This window comes from Callithrix jacchus, chromosome 4 (assembly GCF_049354715.1).
Source record: "Callithrix jacchus isolate 240 chromosome 4, calJac240_pri, whole genome shotgun sequence".
Classification (NCBI taxonomy): domain Eukaryota; kingdom Metazoa; phylum Chordata; class Mammalia; order Primates; family Cebidae; genus Callithrix; species Callithrix jacchus.
In genome coordinates, this window is record NC_133505.1 from 46,960,328 (window position 1) to 46,981,470 (window position 21,143).

At 37.3% G+C, this 21,143-nt stretch overlaps 1 protein-coding gene and 1 pseudogene across 3 annotated transcripts in view; one reads left to right on the plus strand and one right to left on the minus strand.

The window, feature by feature from the left end:
* BTBD9 (BTB domain containing 9) overlaps positions 1 to 21,143 on the minus strand; it is a 500,550-nt gene that overhangs the window by 446,794 nt on the left and 32,613 nt on the right. For all 3 annotated transcript variants that reach the window (XM_054254942.2, XM_035297693.3, XM_008994362.5), the window contains exons 3-6: positions 18,749 to 19,112; positions 17,356 to 17,620; positions 6,034 to 6,253; positions 3,156 to 3,275 (exon numbers count right to left, since the gene is read on the minus strand). In XM_054254942.2, coding sequence (XP_054110917.1) covers positions 3,156 to 3,275; positions 6,034 to 6,253; positions 17,356 to 17,620; positions 18,749 to 19,112 — 969 coding nt within the window. The remainder of the gene's footprint in view (positions 1 to 3,155; positions 3,276 to 6,033; positions 6,254 to 17,355; positions 17,621 to 18,748; positions 19,113 to 21,143) is intronic.
* LOC118153122 (protein TFG pseudogene) lies at positions 12,588 to 13,736 on the plus strand (annotated as a pseudogene).

Below are 21,143 nucleotides of genomic sequence, written 5' to 3' on the forward strand. Positions count from 1 at the left end.
GGGATTGTACTTATGGATTGGCAATACAAAGTACCAAAAACACTAGGCTCCTGACGTGAGAGTCACCCCACAAAGAGAGCCACTGTGACCAAAAAAGATGGCAGGGATGACTCTCTTTGAAGGTCAAACACCAGTCAGGAGTTTCTAAAATTAGGAAAAATAATAAAAATGACTGCCATTTATGGAGCCCCTCCTTTCTACCAGGAACTGTGCCCCAAAGATGTCAATACGCTGTCATCTAACTCTCACATCAAACCCCATGAAGAGGTGTTGTTATTCCTATTCTTTATGGATGCAGATACCGGGGCTCAGAGAAGCACAATCTTATAACACAAATGATGATGCGAATCAAAGATTTGACAGGAGCTCTACCTAACTCCACAGTTTATTGTTTTAAACAAGAATTTGAGAAGAGCTCTATACCTAACTCCACAGTCCATTGTTTTTCTACTACATGATTCTGATTTACATGCAGTTTAGCCTAACTCAGAGAGAGGACGGAGTAATCTCAGATTTCCCATTAATAAATTATCATTTTTGTGAATGTATCAGATGTAATCTTTCATCAACACATGACACTAACATCCTTCAGGATTAACCTCCAAATTCAGTTTCCTGAAGTAAAAAACAAAGTAACCTTTGCAAACAGTTTAGATCCAATTACTATTACAGAGAATTTTTCAGCACTCATATATGTATTAATGAATACATTGATAAAAAGTCCCAATGAATAATGCACATATTAATGTTCAATCAATCTCTCTTCATTGCACAGTCATTGCCTTGGCACCATGAAACTTGTGCTAACATTTATCGAGTACCTACTGCATACAAGTCACAGTCTGAGCACTGTGCAAGAATACTAAAAGATTAGAATCCATACTCCCTGCCTCGAGGAGCTTGTAATTTTAGTATCAGAGGCAAGATAAACACCCAAAGGACACTAAAGAACAAAGCTGACATACAAACATGCAAATTAACTAACATAATGCAAACACTTACGTGCTAAGGAAATAAAGAATGTATTTACCCAGCAAAGTTCTTGGAAGAAGTGTAGTTAGTACATTGTTTAGGTGGACAATAAATTGTGAAGATAAGAAACACCAAGACATCCTCAGATAATCAATAGAGACATATTCTTAGGTTCATTTTTAAATACTATCAAAATTATAATCTAGTAAAAAAGGTAGTTTACTAAGGAAAATAGTAATTAATATAATAAAGTGGTTATAATTTTTAAAACATTCTTATTAACATGGATACCAAGACTCCTTCCTTTTCTAGTCATCTTCATCTCTAACATCACCATGACTCAGTTTTTTTCAACCAGAATAGGGAGCTGGCTATACCAAGACAAAAACGATCATCATGAATACAGCCAACTCCTAAGCACATAACGACTATGCCAACAAAGTCACAGCCATACAGGAAAGACAAAATAAGGAAAGAAGAGTATCATAATGCTCACTAATGTATAAAGGTAAAGTATATTTTCTAAAAGCCAGAGATCATGATCGAAGGCACATGTTTCCACACATACAAGGAGCTTTCAGGTGGGTAAAGCACATAGACTGTCATGGCTGGTGTTATTATATTCATGATGATTTGTTGTAGGAGTCATGTTCCTGTTGCTTCAAATTAAATGCAAACACACAGTCCTTCAATCTGTATCCGACGCTTTGTTATGCTGCCCATGTTTTAATCAGATACAACGGTAATAACCTGAGTCAATGCAGACTCAATCTCCTCCTCCACGTGGAGACCCCTCCGTCATTCCAGAAGTATCCCTAGGCAGCTCTGAAATATGGAATCTTCACTCAATTTCTTGTCCCTCTTATTTTAATCCATTCAAAACTCCTCTGATAAAAGAGCACCTGCCAGACCTAAGACACTTTAGTCTGTCTTTGGGGAAACAAAATTGATTTTCTTCATTTTAACACAAGATATCCCTGGATAATAATATTGTGTCCAGTCATACCAATAAAAAAAAAATGTAGGCAACATTCTTTGCTGTACCAGAGGCTGAACAGTTTTGTGAAGTTCCTAAGTGGAGGGAAAAAAATCAGCCTCTTGCCGTTAGACCATAAGTTTCACAAGTGTAAGAGGAACTTTGACCAAGAGACTAAGTGCTGTGGTGCTTTCCATCTGCTCCCAATCAGCCACAGTGGCAGATCAGATGGGGTCATGGGTGAGGGTAGGGAGGGCACTGGGTGAGGGGCCTGCCCCACATTCTTCCTGCTTTCCACTCACCATATCCCTTCCCTTATCTTCCTGCCACACCTGAGCAAACAATCACTTTCTACCTTTAATCTTTTGACTTTAAGGTAAAGAATATCTAAGGGCAATTTCCAGTGAGAAAACTACAACAGAAAAAAACAACAGAACTTCGGGGGTCTTTAATCACCTAAACAAATTCGCTAATTTGTATAGGCTTCATAAAATTTCAGACATTTTAAATGATGTATTATACCTAAAGGGAGAAGATGAAATATTAAAACAGTAGCTTTTTGATACTTTTAAAAGACAACCATACCGAGGGCTACAACACATAACAACAATAAAAGCAGAGGTGCTCTGGCTGAAGAGTCTGAGCCTAGAGCCCCACTAGCTAAGCATCATTTGCACCAAATGCAACCCCACTTGAAACACCTCTTCTGTCAAACCCCATTTGTTAACCACTAACCTAGAGAAAAAAAAGATATCCAGAACATGCACACTGGCATTCAAAAATCTCCTCCAGTCCTGGCCATTGCCAGGAAGACTTCAAAATATGTCTCACGGCCTTCATAAGGAGAATGCAGCCTCTAACAATAATTCTGCTTTCATGTATCACATTGAATATTACCATTCACTGCATAGCCCAGAGTTTAAAAAGCATTCCACTTCTCAAATGTTCCCTGTCCCTTCTCATTCATTCACGTGTGTACTACATACATATATCATACAAGACATGCTATATAAATAGTTCCACAACACACTGTAAATACTAAGATGCATCATTTTCCATACTTTCTTAAGTTTTTTTTACTTAGGATATGTTTATTAGTTGACATCCTGAAAAACTTTTTTCAAGATGAAAAATGCAGTTCTGCTTCTCAAAGTCCAAATCTCCTTATATAAAAACAAAAATCATGTATTAACCACTGAGAACTAACCTGCAGACACGGGCTGGAAAATATAATTTCTGCCAAGAACGACACAGATATTGTGAATGATCTATCACTCTGACCCAATCAAGTTCATCCATTGACACTTCAATGAAGTATGAATAAGACCTGTGAATCAAAAGGAGAAAGCAGAAAAAAAAAAAATACCACATTAAAATAACAATACAAAGCTATACTGAATGAATGAGAAGGGACAGGGAACATTTGAGAAGTGAAATGCTTTTCAAACTCTGGGCTATGCAGTGAATGGTAATATTCAATGTGATACACTGAAAGCAGAATTATTGTTAGAGGCTGCATTCTCCTTATGAAGGCCATGAGACATATTTCTGGAGTCTTCCCTGGCAACGGCCAGGACCGGAGGAGATTTTTGAATGCCAGTGTGCGTGTTCTGATTATCTGGTTTTTCTCTACTTTAGTGATTAACAAATAAAATAAAATGTTAAAAGGTACAAAAAATACAGCATTAACTAATTACATTTTCTATACAGTCAAATTCTAATAACAAGAGAATGTTATCATAGCCTTCACCTACAATGCACTGAAATTATCTCTCAGGTTGTCATCTGCCTTCTCAAATCATGAGCTGCTTAAGAACAAAGGCCATCCTGTATTTATATTCACATCCCCAGGGTCCCACACAATGCTTGGCACATCAGTCAAGCAAGATATTGACTCCTTTTCAAACATGGTCAGGATGCCTCACCTATACCATATTTGAAGATAAATGAAGCCACGAGAGAGAGAAAGAACAGAAAATAGAGAAGCAGGAGGTATAACTTCTCTCTCTACCTTCCCTGGCCACCGTGTTTAGCCACCCCTCTAAGGAAGAAAGCCAACTTGAAATGGTTCCCCACAGAAGGCAGCTTATCTCCTGCTACCTCCCAGTCTCCTACCCTCCCCCACACACAAGCTACCTGCAAAAAAACAAAAAAAACAAAAAACATAAATGACACCAATCAAGAGATAATGCGTGGGTACAACTTAAAACTTGCCAGCTGATAATCTGGCAGTAATGAAAACAGCCTATCATCCTTCCCTAGTCAGCTACTCTGAGCCATTGCATGCAGGTCCCATCCTGAACAAATCTATATTCCCCTGTCATAAGCCAAATTTAAATTTGAGATGCAGTTATTACTTGTACTGTAATATCAACAGGAACAATCTTGGAAGATTTAGGTAACCATAAATGTCAGCCTGCAACCCACAGTTGTGACCAGAAAAGGTCAGCTTATTTTGTGTCATCCCCTCATTTTCTTTGCTGTCCCCTCACTCCCATTCATTTTATTGCTCAGTCTCAAACTGGTTATAACCTTTTATTGAACCTCTCTGGGTTATCAGTAACGCAGGATATAATTTTACAACATGTCAGAATCTTTTTGGCTTCAGATTCTGAATTTTTCACCTTTGCTTAGAATGATAACTACTTGTGTAAGGAAAGAACAGTTAGGTGGTAAAGCTAAATCCCCCATGAATGTAACGCACATACTAAAACAAAGTGGCCTATAAATATTTAACGTCACAGAAATGATGACAACCACTTTGTTTCAAACATACTAAACTTTTAATATTTTATAATAATTTCACTATTAAATGAGTGAAATATGTAAAGCTTTTAGAACAGTGTCTACCACATAATACGTAATGAAAGTACTGCAATATATGTATTATGATTATGCAGTTATTAATCAGAGACTCTTGGAAATGAGATATGTGGATTGGCTCCATTTTGCCAATTTAAAACATCAAATTATATCCAATAAGATACATATCAGAAAATATATTCTTAAAAGGAAACAGGAAAAGATAACCTGGGGAATCTCACACACCTATGCACATGGGAAATGCTGATTCACACACACTTCATAACACTTCCCCTCATACTTGGCTCAAATGGCCCAAAGGGCCAGCGTGGTGGCAGTAGTGCTAACAGAAGAAACACACTACCGTATTGTAAGATTTTCAGGGCATCAACACGATTACTATTTAAGCCCTTCATGCCCAGATCGAAAGAGGTATACCTGGAACACAGTTTCTGGGTATCCAGGGTTTAGGTTTATGGTAAACAACAATGCAATGAGAAAAACAGTTCAGTCCTTGTCACCCAAACTGCTCTGGTACTTTTGCCACTAAGGATGAACCCACAGGCCACAGTGGGTGGAAGCATCACAGTGGCTGGAAGAAAGGCAGAATCCTGAAGCCCCTGAGAAACTGAGTGAGTTCCCAAACTGGAGTTCTCTGAATTTTTTCACATTTTGAGGATAATACTTATCTATACACTAAAAGACAATGTTTCTTTTCACCATAGGGTAAAATGCACTTAAAAGGTTATAATAGCCAAAAGTAATGAATCAAGTAAATAATGTTAACTCATGGTAGAATACCAAGTAACTATTAAAAATACATTTTAGAGGAATTTTTTTAAAGGGTAGAATGTTTACAATGTATTAATTTAAAAGTAAAATTAGCTTTTTGTATGTCTAATCTTCATTTTATAAAACTATGTGCAGGTTTCTGTTTTGTGTGTATGTCCACGCATAACTGAAAAAAACACTAGGTAGATACATATGAAGATAATGGGTAACGAGATTACTAGCAATTTTTATTTTCTTCTACGTGCTTTTCTATATTTTCTACAGTTTCTAAAATAAATACATATTGTTTTTACAATAATTTAAAAAAAGCGTATTTCTTTTAAAGAAATATGCCCTTTAACTCTTTCCCCAAACTAACCTTCAAGAGATGGCAGAATGATCACAAAGAAATAAATCATCATATCTGTAAAACCAAAGCAGATGACCACAAAGTTAGGTCATCTCAGTCAAACGTAATGTCAGTTTCTCTCTAAATCATGCTAATCACTTACCGGCTATCTCGGTCCCACAGGAGTATCCGTATGTGATTGATAATGGATGGCTGACCTAGCTTAATCTCAATGCCGGAACGGCAATCATCATCAATTGGGTGCCTCGAAAATCCATGATCCAAATCATAATTTTGAGTATCACCATCTAATAAGGCCGATTTCAACTCCCCTTTTACAACCTGGGCTCCATATTTCATAGTTGCAATGTTTTCTTCTGGTACTACAGTTAAAAATAGGAAAAACCCAGGGTTAGTGACTATTTATTAAATTATTCTATATTTTTTGAAAAAAGATACAATTCTAGCATTCCAGTTTATTCTAGCATCTGCATTTAAGAACAGTACAGGCAAGTTTATGAGGATAGAAAATACAGAACATCTAGGAGGACTGAGACACCATTCAGAGGCCAGGTGCAGTGGCTTAGGCCTATAATCCCAGCACTTTGGGAGGCCGAGGCAGGTAGACTGCTTGAGCCCAGGAGTTTGAGAGCAGCCAGGGCAACATGGGAAGACCCTGTCCCTATTCACAACAAAACAAAACAGAACACTGCTTAGAGTTTAAATTTAATATTACAACCACAAAGTTCTTGAGACTAATGTTATTTTTCAAAAGTTAATAAAACTAGAAAAGGCATGTAATAGGACAAATAAATCAGCTCTGCTGAGTTCATTCTATTAGTAACTTTAATATCTACTAAATAAAAATAGCATCTAAGATGACCTGTTCCTGCCATCTGGACTGAGGACAATGTATAAAAGCAAAGCAAACAGGTCAGATATCTGATAAAACAACAGAAAAAGAAAGGTTCCAATATAGCGTAGCTATTAGTCATACATAAAAATGCTGACTCAATTAATCCAGCTTATAAAACAAGCTTGTCTAAAGGAAGATATATTTTTTCTTCACTTGAGAATTTTTAAAAATGAAAACTGATAATCTGTCATGAAAATCAGTATTATGGTTATTATTAAATCCCCTCCCTCACCAACATTACATTTATTAAGTACCAATTGTGCATGGGACTCTGAAGTCCTCTATGTAAATTATGCTTCACAGATGTGGAACCTATCTTCCAGGTACTAACATTCTAAAACTGACACTCTCCATGGAAAGACAAGAGGCTACAGAAAGATGTTAAGAGCTTGAAGAGGCAGAGATTAAACACTGACTCCATCTTCAGCCAGGTGCATCACTTTGGAGAAGTTTCCCTCTCTCAACTTCTATTTCTCAATAGGGCCATGTCTATCCACCAAGTGTTTCTGTTTAAGAATTAAATGAGATGACGTTTGTAAAGCATATTATGAGCTCTGCTCATACATATAAGCTTTTCAAAATATATAGCCATTACTATTAAGAAAACATATTAAAAAGCACATAATAAGAGAACTATGCAAATTTACAGACTGTAAAAAAAATGCCAGATTCTCACAGTACACATATATCTTGGCTGCATGATTTGAATAGGAAAAAGTGTGGGAGATAATCAGGTTCTTGGCAAAAAGATAGTAATTCATCATTGAGATTTCTTGAAAAATTGTTTTTTTTTAAATTTCAAATAAAGATGAGTAGAGAGTGGCACCAGAAGAGGACAATAAATTACAGCTGAAAAATGGAAGTTTAAAATGGAAGCAAAAGTCTGTGGCAACATAGCAAAAATACAGAAAGCATCCTAGTAACTTCTTACCATCAGAAGTTTAAGTGTTACCGATTTATAACTTTCTAAATTCTATTAGTGCGTGATAATCATCCATATTCTTCCTATTTAACAAATCTTCTACAATACATGATGTGCTAGATGCTGTTCTAAGCACTTAGCAAATATTAACTCCTTTGATTTATTCCTCATAATAATCCTTTGAGTACAATACCACTATCACATCCATTTCACAGATAAGAAGTGGAGGCAGAGAAAAATTAGACAGATTCACTTGCCCCAGGTCACAGAGCCAGCAAGTAGCAGAGCTGAGATTAGAACCCAAGCAGTCTGCCTGCAGGGTCCCCATTTTTAACAGAATATTCTGCTCCTTCCCTCTTGAAGGGTTTCTGATGGATGGACATATCTTCCCCCTCCTTCTAATCCCCACTTCCCTCTAAGATTGCCTTAGACCCAGAGGAAAGAAACAAATAGTCAGACAGAGAAAAAAAAAATGTTAAAGTGAAAAAACCTAAGCTTAAGATTCAGGCTCTATCATTAACTCCCCTTTAGTAAGGCCTGTTAGTCTCTCTGAATCTGTCTCTCATCTAAAAAGAATACTTTGTCCAACCAACCTCATAAGGGTACCATAAAAATTATACTACAGATAATATGCTAAAGCAACATAAAGCATTTATTCAGTCAAAAAGCATTTTTCTGAGGACTCATTCTGTACCAGGTACCATGTGCAAGGTATTGGGAGAATTAGTGAACTCTGGAGAGATAGGCCCTGCCCTCCTGACACCTCCAATCTAGAGATGAAGCACTTTATAAGCAAGCAGACAAACAAAAGCTTCAAATCCACACTTTTCAGAAATCAGTGATACATAACTACTTGGTAAAAATAAACATGTTTTCCCTTCTTGCTAGGTATAAAATGTGGAGGTACAAAGTATGTTGCTGCTGATCCCTAGAGCCATCTCCTGCAGTCCTAACACCACAAGTCAAAACTAAGCCAAAGGCTGGTCACAGTGGCTCACACCTATAATCTCAGCACTTTGGGAGGCTGAGGCAGGTGGATCACCTGAGGTCAGGAGTTCGACACCAACCTGACCAACACAGTGAAACCCTGTCTCTACTAAAAGTACAAAATTAGCCGGGTGTGGTGGCATGAGCCTGCAATCCTCCTACTTGGGAAAGTGAGACAGGAGAATCACTTGAACTGGGTGGCAGAGGTTGCAATGAGCTGAGATCGTGCCACTGCACTCCAGCCTGGGCAACAGAGCCGAGACTCCATCTCAAAATAAAAAATAAAAAATCTAAGCCCAAGACAGGAGCATCAAGCTCTCAGATTTAGAAACTAATGCCACCTAATATGCCACCTTTGGATTTTCTCTAAACATAAGCTTCTTCAACACTAAAACTTAACAAGCTAGGGATAACATACTAGGCACAAGAGTTTCAAGTGACTGTGACTAAAGTCTAAAATGGAAATGAAATTTCTACCACAAGTTTAAGTCTTCTTTTGAAATTTATTTCAAGGGCACTTGAAAACTTTCCTAACCACTCTTGATACAGATTCATTCCTGAGAATATTTTTCACTTCAAAACAGAGAACATCTACACAAGTGGAAATTCTCTCATGGTAACAATAATGTGAGTATCTCATAGGATAAAAATATAACTCCAAGAATTTTTCTGCAAAATCTATAACTAAGTGATGAATTTAATAAGAAGAATGATCATGAGAAAATTCAAATCATAATAAAATAAATCAAACCATAAATATTCTTAGTGCCTATATCTGTCTATCAGCAGAGAAAAAAGCTCTTGAAAAAATACAAAGTGCTGGCCAGGCATGCTGGCTCACACCTGTAATCCCAGCACTTTGGGAGGCCAAGGCAGGTGGATCACTTGAGTACAGGAGTTTGAGACCATCCTGGCAAACACGGCAAAACCTCATCTCTACTAAAAATACAAAAATTTAGCTGAGCATGGTGGTACATGCCTGTAATCCCAGCCACCTGGGTGGCTGAGGCATGAGAATCAGTTGAACCTAGGAGGCGGAGGTTGCAATGAGCCAAGATTGTGCCACTGCGCTCCAGTCTGGGTGACAGAGTAAGGCTCTCTCAAAAAAACAAGGTGGTAGAGAATAAACAACATAGTAGATAATCATAATGTTTTACACATAATTTCAATGCATTTTACAAGCATCAAGAAAAATATTACGCTTTGAAGTTCTACAGCTAGTTAGAAATTAGCTAATTATTAGCAAGAAAAATAAAGAGAAATGAAGCAGGACCTACTTCTTCACAGTGCCAAGATCTGAGAGGAGTGCTGGGTTAATTACCTTGTGCTTTTCTTTCATTGCTTTATGTTCTTAATTATCTTTTATCGAACTCTCTATTACAAGTAGGTTAACATGGTCATTCACCCCAGTGGAATATCTGGATCCAGACTTAGTTTTCTGCCCAATGCAATCTACTTACCCAATTCTCTCACCTAAATCATTTTCTACTCCCCATCCCAACTTCCCCAGGAAATGGATGGATGCTCCCTTCCTATGAATAATCCTCAAGAACTGCAGCATTACAAACGACTTTCTTGACAATTCCTGTCTTACCTTAACTTTATTTCCCCCTTTTTCCTACTCTCTGCAGGCCTCCTTTCCACATTTGACAGTACTGGTACTCAAACACTCCACAAAATCAAATAAAAAATAACTCAGGCAGAAGAATCTATGGAAGACCATTTGCCCGGTGAGTCAGAAGACCAGCACTTTACTTCCAATTCTGGCACTGAATTCACTTGGTAATTTAAACAAGTTACTTAGAACACAGAGCTGAAAGGGACCTTAATCCTATTAAAGAAAAAAAAAAATCCTAAGGTGCCTCCTATATGCTGCTCTCTGTACTAGACTAAGCCCTCCGTAGCTCACCATCTCAGGAGACAAGAGCACAGACACAGATACACCACACTCCCATGGAGGAATACTCCTTAGAGATCATTTATACATCCCTATTTACAGATGAGATTTTCTCTGTCACAATAAACCAGAATCGGGAAGATACAAAAAGTATCTTCTATCTTTGAAGATACAAAGTCAACGAGTTTTATTTATTTGTATATTTTTAGAAACAGGGTCTTGCTCTGTCACCTAGGCTGGAGTGCAGTGGCACAATTATAGCTCATTGTAGTCTCAAACTACTGGGCTCAAGCAATTCTTTTGTCTCAGCTTCCCGAGCAGTTGGGACTACAGGAACGGCCCATCACACCCAGCTAATTAAAAACAAAATTTTTAGAGACTGCATCTCACTATATTGCCCAGGCTGATCTTCAACCCCTTGCCACAAGTGGTCCTCCTGCCTTGACCTCCCAAAGTGCTGGAATTACAGGTGTGAGTCACTGCACCCAGCTCAAAGAGTTTTGAAAGTATTACAGGTTCACTGTTGTATTACTGTCTTTATGTGATAGATGAGACAATTTTAAATTCCAGTTTAGAAGCAAGGAATGGATTCATTCAGCCACTCATTTATCACTTAAAAAAAAAAAAGTCTAGATTCAGGCACTGTGCTAGGGAGGTGCTGGAAAAACAAAGGCAAAATGGCATAATTATGTTGCTCAACAAGCTCAACCTAGTAGAAGTCTAGGCAAATAAACCAAGAATTATAATACCACAGTAGCAGGCTCCCTCAGTCTAGGGAATGAAAACTACAGGGATAGGTAGGTACAGGGTAAAGAGGACAGACTACACACACACACACACACACACACACACACACACACATTTATGTAAACAGGACAGACTTCACACACACAAACATGTTTATGTGAACAGGACACACACACACACACACACATTTATGTACTAACCAATAATGTAACTTAGCAGTCTATGAACAGATTGACTTTTTATTCAATAAAGAAATCTTGAGGATAGAATTTGTGATATGCTCCCTACTATAAACGTATAGAAACAAGAAATTACTCTTTCCCCAAATCTAAATTTAATTTAATTTCCCCAAATTAAACCTGAGATATATAAAATAAAATATAACTCAGCCTTAATCAAAAAAAGCACTAACTTTTAGGACAGACAGAAATATCTTCACAACCTAAGACAAAGCTAAATGTCAGGCAGAGGTACAGGTAGTTCAAATATCCTAAGAAAAAAATTTTCATTAAAAAGTTAATTCTCTTTCCCCAGCTGTATAGAAAAAAGTTCATCATTATATATGCATAAAACCAGTCTAAACTACTTTCCATAAAGACCATCATAGTTAAGTTTAAAACACCCTTTGGATCCTCTTTTTTTTTTAAGGGGGAAAAAAATCCCTGTAATTTGGTAAAAAGCCTTAGGACATGCAGCTCTAAGAATTAAACTTTACAGTAACCGATGATAACGAACTCAAAGAAAAAGCATTCGTCTTTATATCCCAGTCCCAAGATAAAACCCCTCTACATTTCATGAAAAGTCCCCAAAGACACAGAATCTACATCCAGGGAAGAAGAACAACAACCTCAAAACTAAATTCTGTCAATAATTTCAAAACAAACAGACCTATCTTTTCAACTCATCAGCCCAGGAATAGTTCTGAAATTTTATATCCTTTTTCTCCCCTAGTAGTGAAGAACTCTGATAAAAGAAAATAATAATAGGAATGGTAAAATAACATTTACTTAGAAAAATAACCTATCTGTGGCAATCGGGTGGGCCCACATGAGCCTACAAGCAAGATTCGGCAGCCGTGGAGGGCAACTGAGTGGGCGGTGACCACAGGCTCCCCACAACACCCCAGCCTCGTGGCCTGGTATTGGCCCAGTCAGTGGAGACCTGTGGAGAGGTGGTGGCAGTGACCTCCACAAGCCCTCTTTCTCTAGGGCTGAATATATAGAACATCCTGGAGTCCACCATGAACTAAGTGGGAAGCTAATCATGAAAGCTCAACTTGGGGAGGATATTCTGCAAATTCCTATTCATAATGAAGATATTAATATCACTTATGATGAATTAGTGCTAATGATGCAACGAGTTTTCAGGGGAAAGCTTCTGAGTAATGATGAAGTAACAAAAGTATAAAGATAAAGATCTTATAACAATTTTTTTATAGTTCTGACCTTCCCTTTGCAATTCAGTGTGATAGGATACCGAAACTGACATTATTTGTTAATGGTCAACAAAGACCCCTTGAATCAAGTCAGGTGATCCCTGTCGAGAACTGACAGAACTTCCAAATAAAGAACCAGGACCTTCCACCAATATTCCTGAAAATGACACTGGATGGCAAGGAAGAAAAGCCTGCTTCTTCAGATTCTTCTGGAAAACAGTCTACTCAGGTTATGGCAGCAAGTATGTCAGCTTTTGATCCTTTTAAAAAACCAAGATGAAATCAATAATAATGTTACGTTGTCATTTGGCTTAACAGATGATCAGGTTTCAGGGCAACCCAGTGCTCCTGCAGAAGACTGTTCAGGAACACCTGACAGCATTGCCTCCTTCTCAGCAGCAGCAGCAGCTCACCTACCAGGAGTTCAGCCACAGCAACCACCACATACAGGAGCTGAGATACAAGCAGGTCAGACTGAAAGTCCTATACCAACAGTACAGTAACAGGCCAGCTATGGTACGCAGCAGCTGCAGGCTCCACCTCAGCAGCCTCAACAGTATGGTACTGAGTATTCGACAAGCCATAGTTAGCAGACTGGACCCCAATAACCTCAGCAGTTCCAGAAATATGGCCAGGAACCAACTACCCAGGCACCAGCTCCTGCCTTTCTGGTCAGCCTCAACAACTGCCTGCTCAGCCGCCACAGCAATACCGAGAGCAATTATCCTGCACAAATTTATATATCCAAATTTCTCAGCCTACTAATTATACTGGGCCCCCCACCTCCCCATCTCTAAATCTGGAATGGCTCCAAGCCAACTTCGGGTCTATCGACCAAAACCAGGTTTTACTTCACATCCTGTAAGTACCATGACCTTTCCTCCAAGTAGGCCTAATCCTTATCCTTTCCTAATCCTAATCCCTTTGTCAGGGGCTATACCCAATCTGGATCTGGTTATTGATAAGGAGGCTCAACTACACCAATTAATGTAGCTGCTAGCTATTGGCCTCCCAAAAAAAGTCTTTAGGACTATTTTAATTTGTACTGAAGTTCAGAAGTTTTAAAAGCAAAGCATTTTTTATGGTATCTTTGTTGCTGTTAATTGAAAGTATAATTTGCTGGAACACAGAGACCAAAATGAAAGTTTTTTCCTCCCTACTTAAAAATGTAGCAGCTTCTTTCTTATTTTGGAACACTACTCTTACATGTATGTAAAGTGACTGACTTTCTAGCTTCCCTTTTCCAGAGGATATTAAATGCTAGTGTGAGTTTTGGCCATCTTACTTGGCTTTCTGCTATTAAGATGTTGTACTAAAGTAAGCCCTCTGAGAATACAACTAGATGTTATGTATAAAATGTAACACTGATAGATTAATAAAGATGGTTGAATTTAAAAAAAAACTATTTTTTCAGGTCTGACAGAAAAGTGTCATGCTTCCTTGTATTTATACATTTATCCCACATTTTATCCAAAGCTGACCCATAACTCATACCATTCTCTAGCACCTCTGATTTCTTTCTGGACTCTCCCAGCCTGATCTCTCTAGCTACAATACTATTTTTTTACTACCTTTCAATCCAATTCACAAATCAGAGAGGCAGTAGGTTATCTCTACTACGTTTTCAAACATCCATGGCCTAATTCCCCGGAAGCCAGTCTTCTGTCCAGATTACTTACCAACTAATCACGATTTAGATCCAAAAGTTGTCTCTGAATTTTCTTGACCTCCCCATCATGAGACCACTGACCACTGAATCCATATGAAAGCTCTCTCCTCTGGTTGTCCTCTGTAACTCTCTTCAGTCCCAAATATCTTCCTTCTTCCTTCTCTACCTTAAGTCCCCTGGCTATAGGTTTTCTCCAAGTCTCAGACTTAGATTTTTACTTCTTTCTCTATACTCTAGCTCAGGTTTCAACTCTTTTATCACCAGATCTGACTGCTTCCTAAACAGTAATGTGTTCCTACTTTGTATCAAGACATTTCTCCCTGCATTCATTCCCTAAACATTCACCAAGTACCCGTTATATGCTATTAAGTGTGTTAAATATTGAGAATATAGAGATTAATAAGGCCTACAAAGATCACCTCTGCCTTCAAGGATCAAAGACAAGTAACATTCACCAAGTACCCGTTATATGCTATTAAGTGTGTTAAATATTGAGAATATAGAGATTAATAAGGCCTACAAAGATCACCTCTGCCTTCAAGGATCAAAGACAAGTAAACAAAAATGTTTAAAACAATGTGATCAATGTGGTAATTCTCACACAGATGTACAGAAAAAAGAAAAAAACACATCAAAATGATATATGGTAACAACAGTTTCCTATACAGAGCTTATACATATTATTTGCACACATTATTTCAATTAAGTCTCATAACAATACTTGGAGATATAAAATAAAAAGTAAAACTCTTTAAATAATTTAATACCAGATCGTACAACTAGTAAGTGACTAATTCAGGATTTGAGGTCAAATGTGTCTGAGCCAAAACTTATGTTATTTCTTCTATAATCAGTGAAAAGAAATCTAGACCTGATAAGTCAGGAGAGAGGTCTGTTAAGGATATCTATTTAAGATCAGTAAGTGTTTCCAGAGAGTCTTCAAAGGCATAGTCAAGAAGAGAACACTCAGGAAAATGACTAGCACAGGACAGAACTTACAACTTACATGTCCCAAAACCCTCAAACTCAATCTAAAACAAGCTCAGCATCTTCTTCAAAAAAAGTACTTCACTGTATTTCATTACTAAGACACACTTGGTGATCAGTTTTTAAAATTTCTGAAATTGCAATGTAGACATCATACTGTGTCATGGTTAATTGGCAGTATTGTTTCTTTCCTTAGTAGAACATAAGATAATGGTGCCTGAGAATTTCTGACTTCTTAGATGTGATAACAAATGGTAACTCTCTCCTAAATTTAATTCCCAAATTTAAATCACTTGAATCACCAAGTTCTATTTTTTTCCATAATGTCCATTCTAATCATCCATTATTTTCAATTTCCCTGCTGCCAATCTGGTTTAAGGTAGTATCAATTGTGCACAGATTGAATACCCTCCTCACTAGTCTCCCTGAATCAGTTTCCCCCTACCTATTCTAAATCCTCAAATACAGCACTATGAATCAGTTTTTCAAAACCACCATTGTATGCATATCACTCTTCCTCTCTCAAATTGCTTCCATACTGCATATAAGGGAGATTCCAATCTAGTTTCAAAGACTTCCATAAACTAGCCTAAGCTGACCTTCACATAGTTTCTCTGCTATTAATCAATAAAAGCCTTCTACTCTAATCAAGCTCTTCTATTCATGGTCTCTTCAAATACTCTAACCTCTGTCTATTAACTTCATGATTCTTTCCATCTGAAATTCATCCAACTCTTACAATATTTGAATCAAGTGCCAAGGCTCAACTCAAGCTTCATAACCTCCATGAAATCTCACTCAATCATTCCAAGCCATTTCTTCTTCTGAAGTTCTATAACATGTACTCCCTTGAATATTGCTGTATTTAACTTTTCATGGGAGTTTATGTCTTATTTTCACAATGAAATTAATAGGATCGGAAGTAGATACTATATGTAACAATTATACAGCATAGTTTAGCAGTTAATTACAGAGCTTCTGGAGCCAAACTATATAGGTTTGACTCTCATCTCTGCTATCTTTCTGTGTGACCTTGAGCAGTTACTTAATTTCTCTGTTTCAGTTTGTAAAATGGAGTTAATGACAGTATGTACCTCAAAGAATTGTGAGAATTAAATGGTCATGTAGGACCTGTTCTTGATACATACTATGCACTCTGTAAGTGTTAATTGCTATGAATTCGTTAATAAGAAAAATTACCACTTAAGTGGTGGTAAGTATTGGAAATACTACATAAGTATTAGCTAATATGCAGACAAAAGCTATTACACAAATGTCATATAGACATTCTGAATATTAAGTATGGTGCAGAGACACTCAGAGGTAGAATCCCCTAGCTCTGGAAATCCATATTTATAAGCCAGACTCAAAAAATAGCCAAGCATGGTGGCAGGCACCTGTAATCCCAGCTACTTGGGAGGCTAAGGCGGGACAATTGCTTGAACCTAGAGGCATAGGTTGCAGTGAGCCAAGATTGCGCCATTGCACTCCAGCCTGGGTAACAAGAGTGAAACTCCGTCTCAAAAAAAAAAAAAATCTCCATGTTCATGGTACCCAAAATAATAAGTACACATCATGTACTCAGAATTTACTTGATGGAGGAAGGAAGAAAAGGTCTTAACATGAGAAGCAGCTTTTTAGGAAAGTGTCTATTTCTGACATTCTGGGGGAGCAGTTGAGAAATCTATCCAGGAATGGAAAGAAATATCTATTTTAGGGTCTATAAAGGCTAATAATCAATCTCAGGAGGAATTGACAGGAAAATGACAGGGAAAGACATTCCACAGGAAGCAAAGCTAGCTGTTTATCAATGTACATATTTCATGTACACCTGCATTATACAGTTCTGTAGTAGCTTTGCAGTCGTGAATGGCATAACAGGCACATAAAGTTTCTTGGTGAGTTTCGGATAGATAGGTACTTACTGAGCATGCCTCTGTAATTGAGGTCCATATCCCGGCTCTCAGATCGCACTTTAATGGCATCCAGAATGGCATCAGGAGACAACAGTCCCGAAGGCCTCACAACATTCAGAAGTTCAGTGAGGCTCATGAGAGGTAAACGCACAGCCTGCATGATTTCAGCATGATTCTCCTTTGAATTGTGCTTACACCAGTTTAGTAAGGCTAGGAAAATATCTTTTTCGGGAGCTGCAAATGAATCTCTTAACACGATGTTTAAAAGTGCTGTCTGTAAAAGATAGAAAGGTAAAATTCCAGTCATATGAAGTTCAACCATTGCATGATCGATCAGTAAAAGCTTACAGAACAAGTACAACTTATATTTAGTCAGTTAACTCTTTTTGACCCTCTTCTTCCCTTATGCTTTGTGCCACATATTCTCCTGCTCATTATGGCTATGTAAATAACAAGGATGGTAACACCTTTCTTTTATGCTCAGGTATCTTGTACCACTACAACAAACATCTAGTCTTTCCAAACACATCTGCATCTACCTTTTTTAAAACAGCAAAAAGAAAAATGCCAAAGTGAAAAGCTGTCAATACATACAGATTCTTCAAGAAGGTGTACATTTTTAAGTTAGAAAGATACATCTGGCATTTAAAATTCCAAGTGTTTTGTTTTACAGTATTACTTCATTACCATATTTTTGGCTCTCAGATCTCCAAACTGACCTCCAGCAACAATGGTGCAACCCTCAAAGATAATTGCCTTTAAAAATCAAGTAGAAAAAAAGAAATAGGATAACACAAATCTTAATCTACACTCAAATCAAGATATATAGCTTTTCAATAGGTTTTCTCATTAGAAATATCCAGGTTCTAGAAGGAACACAACAAGAGAAATGGAGAGATAATCACTACCCAGAGTTCAAAGGACGATTTGAGCAAAACAGTTTTACTCTAGCTCTAATACTGAATTTTAAGCCAGCAAAAAAAAAAGCAGTGACTTAAAGATATCAAATGATGCATTAGATCTCTTTTATGAATTTCCCTGCTTGCTCTAAGGAAGTATTAGTCACACTCTCTGTCAGAGAAAAACAAAACTAAAAGGTAGTATGCAATACCACAAAGGATCCTATGTAGTTGTCTCTACACTGAAAACAACTACTCAGCAGCACAGTCTCTTTCACACATAAAACTTACCAGAAGAACCTTAAAAGAAAACACAAACAACCAGCCCCTCTCTTTTATGATCTAGAGTCCTAGTAGCTGGAGGCAAGTGGCTAGACCAGATAACCTCTTTGATACCAATGATTTTTATTTTTTTATTCTTAGTTCATTGCTATACTTCTGCTTTATAGGTATAAATAAAACAATGCATGCCTATAAATTACTTGCAGACAAATGACACACACCTTAGAAAGAGAGAGGAAACCTTCACTTGAGAGAACCTCCTGAGCATTCCTGTCCATAAACATGCAGCACATACAAGTTAACTTGGGAAGTGAGTACAGACTGGCAACATCAAAAGTCATACAGACATTCTGAATGTTAAGTATGGTGCAGAGATACTCAGAAGTAGAATCCTCTAGCTCTGGAAATCCATATTTATGAGCCAGGCTTAAAAAGTCCAGCAGCACCTCCTCCTTCTCATCAGTCAGCGTTGCCCGCCCTGTGTAGATATACTTGAGTAGCATTGTGAATGCTTCTGCAGTGGTATCTTGGAGAGGAATTTCTGCTTCAGGCTGAGACTCTCGCATTCCACCATACAATAATGCTCTGCACATCAGGGAAGAAACACATGAAGAAACCTTCAAATAGGATTTGCTACAAAATATTGGAAATAACAGTTATCAACATTATGCAAATATAAATTTGTTTAATGACACAAAGATCCAAATGAAAAAAACACAAAGTAATCATATAAAATGGTTCTTTAAAAGGAAGCAAGAGGAATGATTTTAAAACTATGTGAATTAATTCTATAAACCACTGAAATATTCTGAAATTTTTTCTGAGATATTCTGAAAGCTCAAGATATGTGATAGGTATTAAATAGAAGGATGAGTGTGATCTTTTGAGAGGCACAATGAAGTTGATAAAAAGATGTTAAAGGTCAATAAGGCAATTTAAAAAGTAAAACTCTATGGGAAAAGATATAACCAGATAAAGACGAACACTAATATGATGTCATTCTCCCCTGTAAGATTGGCAGAAGTTAAAAGGCTTGTTAATATCAGTGCTGCAAAAGCAATGGAAAAACAGGCTGAACAGGTTGTTTGATGCACTGCTTTGAGAGTACAAATGCGCAGCCCTTTATGGAAAGAAATTTAGTAGCATATAGTCAAAACTAAAATGTGCATACCCTTCAACTAAGTAATCTCTCTTTTAGGACTCATTTCTAGAGAAGTAATACACCAAAGAAAAATGTGTAAGAATGCACACTGAAACACTGGAACAAATCTAAATGTCCATCAACAGCAACATGGTTAAAAAAAAACTCTGATATACACATTCTATGCAGCCTTTAGAAAGATCAAGGGAGATCAACAGGTACTGTTTTGAAAAGATGTCCAGGACATAGTAGTTGAGTAAGTAAAATTGCAGATCCATATGTACTGCATGAAAAAAGTATATAACCACATATTTACATGTTTATGCACATATGTCTATACAGGTATTTCTTTAAATCAAATCAGAGGAAATCAGATTGGATTTAAAGATTTTTTAAAAATCAGAGGAAATTCATATTAAACTGTAACATCACTTATCTCTGGGAAATGGTATCAGATGGTGGGGACACAAAGACTTTCATTTGTTACTTTATAAATTAAAAATGAAATTACTGATAGGATTTGGGTGATTTTTTTTATTTTTTCCTTTCAGATTAAACAAAAGCCCTACATTACTGCTTATCTAAAAAAATGAAAACTAGATAATTCAGTTAGGTAATGAATTTGAATTTCTACCTCTATGATCATTTCTCAGCCTTTTGGCTAAGATCAAGTGTTGAATTTCTACCTCTATTAATCAAGCAGGAAGGAATAATATGAATCAATTAAAATTCCAACCTATCAGGAAAGAAAAGAGGAACAGGATAAGGGAGAAGTACAGAAAAGGGAGAGAAGAATACAGAATGAGAAAGAAAAGATGGAAAAGTGACAGGAAGAGACTAGAAGCAAGAAAGAGATTCTCTCTGTTCCTAAAATTCTGAGTAGGACTAGCATTTCAGGGTTACCTATTTGGAACTTGTCCCACACTCCCCAAGGACCTAGCATTCTTGCTTGCCCCAGGAAAATAGCTGAAACCATCCAGCAAAGATTCATGAATATTCTGAGCACACCTCTTCACTGGGTTATACTCTGCCTAATAATACCCTTGAAGGTTTCCATTAATCCAGAGAGCATCCAACCCATTACCCTAAAATTACCAAATTAAATAACTTCTCTTTTTTGGGGGGAGACCTCAACAAGACTTAACTCCAGTCCTGTATGATCTGTGGTATTTATCTGGATTCTCGATGCTTTAAAAGTGGTTTTGATGAGGCTCCCTTGGAACAATAAATATGAACCCCCAAGACAGGCACAGGTTCGATGTTTACTATGAAAAGTTTCCTCCTATACAGTTCCTTATCTGGGAATTGATAGACTATTATGACAGTACTTAGGCGTCTTCTGACAGCTGACAATTAACACTCCTTTGCATATGAATACTGTGAGCATTGAGAATCTAAGTAAGGCAGCATTGAGCTTAGCTCTAAGGTAGTCTAAGGTAGACTCTGAGCTTAGCTTAGTGAGCCAGCAAATATTA